Genomic DNA, 7,467 nt, shown 5'->3' with positions numbered 1-7,467 from the left:
ACATTTTTAAGTGTAAAAATATCTATGATGTTAACACCTTCAGGAAATTTGACATATGAAGTTTTGAAGCTTGTTGTCAATACAACAAAATAGCATACATATCAAATCGCATATATGTCAACATATGTGTAACTCCATCTATTGAAAAAAATCTGCATTAACCGGTACACTTAGTATATGTTGAAAACATTTAATGATGATCACTTTGAAAATAATTTTCTTAACTGAACCCCCCTTTTTTGTAACCGTAGGAGAAACTTTCAGCCCGGGGCATGGAGGCTTCTCTGTCTCATCAATCACTAGTAGAACTTTCAGAGGTGAGCTTGATTCAACCCAGTTTAACTTTCTTTAAGATCTTAGTGCACAATCTGCTTTTTTACTTGTTTCTTTATGTAGAGCTTTATTCACTATTAACCTGATTTATTTTCCTTTACCTCTGTACTTGGTGTTCATCAGCATTCATATCTTTGTTCCTTGTTTAGCTGTATATATCCTCACATTTGTTTGGTTTTCTTTATTACTATATGCTAGAAACTCTTTGCTGGAGTCACTTATACATTATTGATTTATTTACTAAACAAATTTATTGAGGAACCATGTGCTAACCATCTAGGTCTTCCTCCCTTTTCTTTGTCAAAGTACAGTAAAAATGCAGGCCCCAAAACTGCAGAATATAATTCTGGGTTTTTAGGTTTTTATAAAGATTTTGTCTGTTTTGGTGGGAAAAGGAAATAACGGGGACTTTGTGTTATTTTATTACTCTGTGTGTTTTGTTTGTTTGTTAATCCTCACCGAGGATATTTTTTTCAATTGATTTTTTTAGAGAGAATGGAAGGGAGTGGAAGAGAGAGAAACATTGATGTGAGAGAGACACATCGACTGGTTGCCTCCCAAACATGCCCCGACTGTGGTTGGGGATCAAGCCTAAACAGAGGTACATGCCCTCAATCAGACTTGAACCCGAGACTTGTCAGTCCTCAGCCAACACTAACCATTGAGCAAAACCGTCTAAGGCTCTTCTTTAAATATATATATATATTATTTCATTGGTTTTCCATAAGCATTTATCCCCCCCTATATATTTTATTATTCTTAAAATTTTTTTTATACTTTGATTTTTGGAATCTAAAGTTGACAATTCATAAATATGTATTTGAGATTCTAATTGTTCCCTTACATTTCAATTTCTCTTAATCACATTATTTTGGGTTCCTAGACAGCATACTTAAATCCTATTTTTAGTAAATGGGAGTAAAACTCTTCTATTTTAAGCATCTTATAAAGACTGTTTCCATTGGAAGTGAGTTTATCTGTTTATCTTTGAGCCATTATTTTAAATTCCTAGTGTTAATGCTTTACTATGTTTTATTTCAGAAATGAGCAGTATTTAATTGTGAATATCTCTGTTACTCTGTGATTCTGTTTGTTTGTTTTTTTCATCCCCAGAAACTGGCACAACTAAAACAACAGACTATACCTTTGAAGAAAAAATTGGAGTCCTATTTAGATTTAATGCCGGTAATCATTTTTATGAATTAAAAAAAGATGTCTTTTTTAGTACGCACTAAATGATCATGAATAGAGTGAATCCATGCTTAAGGATTTAAAGTTCAAGCTGAATTTCAGTGGGTATACATACCCTCTGTAAGATTTTTGACTTTTGAAAGGATCATTGCATTTTTTCCCCCTTGAGCCCTAAATGAGGTGATATAACCTTTCCTTGTTTTGTTTTCCTTTAAAAGGATCCATCTCTTGCTCAGGTGAAAATTGAAGAAGCAAAGCGAGAATTAGTAAGTTCCATTTTTTTCTTCAGCTCTTAAAAAAGAAATAAAATAAGTGCTGATATAGTTAAAGTTCCCTTCATCCTTCTTTCTTCCTCCTCAAAGCTAAACCATAGACCAGCGGTTCTCAACCTGTGGGTCGCGAACAATGAAAATACATCCTGCATATCAGATATTTACATTACGATTCATAACAGTGGCAAAATTACAGTTATGAAGTAGTAACGAAAATAATTTTATGGTTGGGGGTCACCACAACATGAGGAACTGTATTAAAGGGTCGCGGCATTAGGAAGGTTGAGAACCAAAGTTGCTGTGTATCATTCTCATGCATCTTTTAATACTTTTAGCATATGTATATATGTTCTTTTCCACAAAAAGAATACATAGTGGTCTTTTATGTCTTTAAAATTCTTGCTTAGATTGTCTTCGGTGGAAAGGGTGGGCAAGTGAGACATAGAATATTCTAGGCAAAAGGAATTGGCCAATGCTCAAGAGCCAAAAATGGAGGGCTTTTCCAAGCTTAGGGAAATGATGAGGCCCAGCTGCCTGGGAGTATTCAATGGAAGATAGGACTGAAGAAGGCCAATTGGTTTATGATGTAAAGGGCCTTTAGTTTAAAGGGGTGGGTTCTGTAGGAGACCAGGAAAGTTGCTGTTACGGGAAGTTACAATTACGGAAGTACATTGTTTAAGGAGTAAAGGTCAGGAAAATCTACTCCTGTATCATTATACTAAATCATCTCTCTAAGGCTTTTCCCCTCTTTAGATGGTGATTAGAATGAAGAATCTGAAAACTTCTGGGGCTTGGAAAAGGGGAGAGATGTAAAAGGGAATGTCTAAAAGCATGTTTAATATTTATACTAGTAATGTTGTTTTTTTAATTTGTTTTAATGGGGGTTTTTTATTTCCCTTATTTTATTTTATTTTTTTTTTTAAATATATTTTCTGTACAGAGGCCGCTTACTTAAAATTGCTCTAATTTTTCCACAGCATCTTCTCAAACCTTTGATAACAGTCTCAGAGAAATGCTCAAAATGGAATTGCTTTTTAAATTGTTAAATTCTTGATAAGCTCTGAGCTCAATTATACTGACAACTTGAAAGATAATAACATTTTTTTTTAAATTAATAAATCTTTTATTGTTCAGATTATTACAGATGTTCCTCTTTTTTCCACCATATCTCCCCTCCACCAGGTTCCCACCCCACCCCATGCCCTTACCCCCTACCACTGTCCTCATCCATAGGTGTAAGATTTTTGTCCAGTCTCTTCCCACACCCCCCACACCTCCTTCCCCCCAAGAATTATCAGTCCATTCCCTTTCTATGCCCCTGCTTCTATTTTTTTTTAACCTAAAACATTTTAAAACTTGAGCATAACATTTCAAGAACAAAAAGTGTTTTAAGTCCCAATTTCAATGTCCAAGAGTTCTGAGTCCAAGTTTCAATGTCCGACAGTTCCTTATGTGTAGGTGTCAGCAATGATATTTCAGTTCTGGATGGTGGACAAATGGTGGCAATGCAGGTCCGACCCTCTCTGGTTTGATCCTGGGCAACCTGCAGCGACGCACAGCTGCTGACTGCTAGCATGTCGGCCCCTTATTTTAAATAGGGGTAGAAGTTAGAGCACCTGGTTTATGTCATTCTTTATAGTATTTTAGGTGTTTCTTTCTTCCTTTAGGATACCATTGAAGCTGAACTCACAAAGAAAGTAGACATGATGGAATTGTGACCAGAGCCAAATAAACTTTGTGCTCCCGAACAAAGTAAATTAAATAGGACTTTAATCTTAAGATTAAAAACACCTTAAGAGTAATAAAATATATAGAGGGGAATAAATGATGATGGGAAAAATAAAATGAAAAATATATATTTAAAAAGACTTTGTTTCCTCTTGGTGTTCCTTGATAACTTAATGTCTGTGTTCTCAGCTGAGATAATGTCACTATTGATGGGATAGTGGTTTCTGCTATGTATTGCATTTTTGTGCCCAAATACATAGTTTTCATAATAAAAATGTTGGTTTTCTATATTATTGGTGGTTCAGTGTCCTTCAGTGGCCCTATTAGGTGAATATGATGACAGTTGTCATGTAGTCACTCATTAGGTCAGTTAAGCGAAAAGAAAAGGTTCTCTGACTCCAGTTGTTTTTCTTCCCTCTCCAGGGGTTTGCTTTCTGATCAGCTCACCTGCCTACCTCCAAATGTTAATATATGCAGGAATTTAATTTATGAAAGATGGCCTTTAAAGTCAGTGATGGAGACAAGCAAAATAGAGACAGACTCATAGATAGAGGACAGTCAGACAGCTCTGGGGGGATGGAGGGATTGAGCTAAAAGAAAAAAGAACTCATGGACATGGACAACAGTGGTGATTGTGGGGGATGAGGAGGGTGCGTGGACGTGGAAGAGGGCATAGAGGGGATAAATGGTGATGAAAAAAATAAAATCAGTGGTGGACAAATGGGTAATTGAACACATGGTGTTAAATCCATAGTCACACCTTATATCAGGAGTTACAAAGGATGAGAGATTTAAATATTTTAAAAAGTACAGGAAATCATGGAGGAGTTTTAATGTTTTGACTTTTAAATAATCATAGAGTCAGAAACATGACAAAAATCCAGGAACCATAAATGAAATTTTTGAAATATTTAAAATTCCTGCATGGCAGAATCTTTCATGGATATGACAAATGTGCAGGGAAGAAGGAAGAGAATTTTTCACTGTGTACCTTTTTGTATTTTAAAACATTTCATACCATGTGATTAGGAAGCAATTAGTTTTTTGAAAATTATCTAAATGACTTTCAAAATTTAGCCGGTTTTGCCCAGTGGATAGAGCATTGGCCTGTGGACTGAAGGGTCCTGGGTTCAATTCTGGTCAAGAGCACATGCCCGGTTGTGGGCTCAATTCCCAGTAGGGGGCGTGCAGGAGGCAGCTGATTAATGATTCTCATCATTGATGTTTCTATCTCTCCCTCTCCCTTCTCTCTGGAATCAACAAATATATATATATATATTTAAAAACACAAAAACCGGCAACAGTTGACGAATTGAGGGCACACAAAAGTGAACGAAATGATTCTTGATGTTTGCGATTCCATTGTTTCACATTATCAGCAGTGCCTGGACCAGAACAGTCATCAGTTTGAAAACAGGCATTGACACAAAAAAAATTATTCATTTTTGTAGATTCTTTTAAATTTTGAAAATGAACTGTACATATATTTAAAAATTTCTTCTTTTCCACAAATATGTGGCTAAATATAATACAAAAAAATTGCATTTTCATTTTTTGAAACTGTCCATATTCTTTAGCCATTTAGGTATCATGGTTTGGTCTTTTAATTTATAGGAGTTCCTTAGATAATAGCTAAATTAATCTTTTAGTCTACCAGACTGTATTCAGGATCCCAAACTTGCTTCTAGGCCCATTTGTGCTCTTCCTTGTCAAACCTACTTCTAGCAAGAACTGTATAACCAGGTAATATGTAGTGAATACTGAATTACCTTCTGGGGGAAACTAAGTCAGTAATTTCTGGCCAGACAATTCATATACGCAAATTAAGTTCCATAGGGTTCAAAGATTCAAACACAACAGATGAAATAATTAGTATATTAGAAAAGCCACTGGGAGAATTTTGAATCTTAAAGAAGTGGCATTATGAGTAATAGGTATGTTTAAGTAATATACTGTAGGTCTAAAAGGCTTCAGAAATAAGAAGACAGATAAAACCAAACAAACAAAACTGAAAAAGGGAGAACCAAGATGGCGGCATAAGGTATAAACCTGTATGTGCTGCCCCCCACAACCACATTAAAACTACAACTAAAAGACAAAACAGCTATCATCCAGAACCACAGGAAAGCTGGCCGAGTGGAAGTTCTACAATTAGAAGGAAAGAAAAAAGCACATTGAGACTGGGTAGGAGGTGCAGAGGCACCAAGAGCAGAGGTACGGAGGTGCGCGCAAATGCGGGTTGCAACTGGGTGCACAGTTTTTTTTTCAATCAGAAGGGGATACAAGCTCCTGAATGCACTGAACTCGTTTAAGGCGAGACTCTGGGGACCCAGACTCCTATGGGGAGAAACTGGACTGTCTTGCAGCGGGTCGGAAAGCAAGGGTGGCTTTCTCCCAGAGCTGCTTGCAGGGATCATTGTTATTGTGGGGGAGCGGGACTCGGGGATGCAGAGACGCGGAGATGCAAGGAGTCGTGGAGACAGCTGAAATTGAGACTGGGTAGGAGGTGCAGAGGCACCAAGAGCAGAGGTACGGAGGTGCGCGCAAATGCGGGTTGCAACTGGGTGCACAGTTTTTTTTTCAATCAGAAGGGGATACAAGCTCCTGAATGCACTGAACTCGTTTAAGGCGAGACTCTGGGGACCCAGACTCCTATGGGGAGAAACTGGACTGTCTTGCAGCGGGTCGGAAAGCAAGGGTGGCTTTCTCCCAGAGCTGCTTGCAGGGATCATTGTTATTGTGGGGGAGCGGGACTCGGGGATGCAGAGACGCGGAGATGCAAGGAGTCGTGGAGACAGCTGAAGACAGCCATTGCTGTTTGCTCCGCCCTGGTGATTCTCTGAGACCCTGCCCCATTCAAGTTACATCCCCACCCAAGCTGTGCGCAGCAGGGCAAAGGAACCGCCTGCCCTTTTGCAGCCTAACCTAACAAACTGCAGCTGGGTCAGAGAGCTCCCAAACTTCCAAACCCCAAACAAAGAGGAGAAATCTGCTGATATCACTGTAGCTCCTGCTGGGTGGACTCACACAGTAGTTGACTTGGAGATCCAGGAGCCAGGGTACCCAGTGGTCAGATACCAGATTTCAACTTCTCGTATCCATAAGGGACACACTCAAGAGGCAGACTCAGTGAGCACCAAAGCCCCACTGAAGCAAGTTCTACTCCATAAGGGTGTCTCCAGCACAGCAGTTCTTCCACTATAGACACAGCGGGTCCTCGCAGTCAGCCAAAATGCGGAGACAAAGAAACATGTCACAAATGAAAGAAGTTGAGGAAAGCAAACTACTGGACATAGAGTTCAAAACCACAGTTATAAGGTTACTCAAGAATCTTCTACAAACCTCCGAGGAACTTAGTGAGACCTTCAAAGATCTTAATGAGAATGCCAAAAAAATGGAAAAAGGACCAGTCAGAAATTAAGCGTACACTGACTGAAATTAAGAATAATATACAGAGATCCAACAGCAGACTAGAGGATCCCAAGAATCAAGTCAAAGATTTGAAATACGAGAAAGCAAAAAACACCCATCTTGAAAAGCAAAAAGAAAAAATAATCCAAAAATATGAAGATAGTGTAAGGAGCCTCTGGGACAATTTCAAACGTACCAACATCCAAATTATGGAGGTGCCAGAAGAGAGAGAGCAAGATACTGAAAGCCTATAAGAAGAAATCGTGACAGAAAACTTCCCCTCCCTGATGACAGAAATAGAATTACAAGTCCAGGAAGCAAAGAGAACCCCAAATAAGAGGAATCCAAAGAGGACCACACCAAGACACATCATAATTAAAATGCCAAGGGCTAAAGACAAAGAGAGAATCTTAAAAGCAGCAAGAGAAAAACAGTTAGTTACCTACAAGGGAGTACCCATACGACTGTCAGCTGATTTCTCAACAGAAACTATGCAGGCCAGAAGGGAGTGGCAAGAAATATTCAAAGTGAT

At 38.4% G+C, this 7,467-nt stretch overlaps 1 protein-coding gene across 1 annotated transcript in view; it reads left to right on the top strand.

The window, feature by feature from the left end:
* The window catches only part of HAUS1 (HAUS augmin-like complex, subunit 1), an 11,932-nt gene extending 8,268 nt beyond the window's left edge, over positions 1-3,664 (top strand). Inside the window, exons 7-10 of the mRNA XM_005865748.2 lie at positions 252-317; positions 1,447-1,518; positions 1,743-1,790; positions 3,464-3,664. Coding sequence (XP_005865810.1) covers positions 252-317; positions 1,447-1,518; positions 1,743-1,790; positions 3,464-3,514 — 237 coding nt within the window. The 3' untranslated portion in view covers positions 3,515-3,664. The remainder of the gene's footprint in view (positions 1-251; positions 318-1,446; positions 1,519-1,742; positions 1,791-3,463) is intronic.
* The last annotated feature ends 3,803 nt before the right edge of the window (positions 3,665-7,467 follow it).

This window comes from Myotis brandtii, unplaced genomic scaffold (genome assembly GCF_000412655.1).
Source record: "Myotis brandtii unplaced genomic scaffold, ASM41265v1 scaffold212, whole genome shotgun sequence".
NCBI classification, from domain to species: domain Eukaryota; kingdom Metazoa; phylum Chordata; class Mammalia; order Chiroptera; family Vespertilionidae; genus Myotis; species Myotis brandtii.
This window is presented reverse-complemented; position numbering and strand designations above follow the sequence as displayed.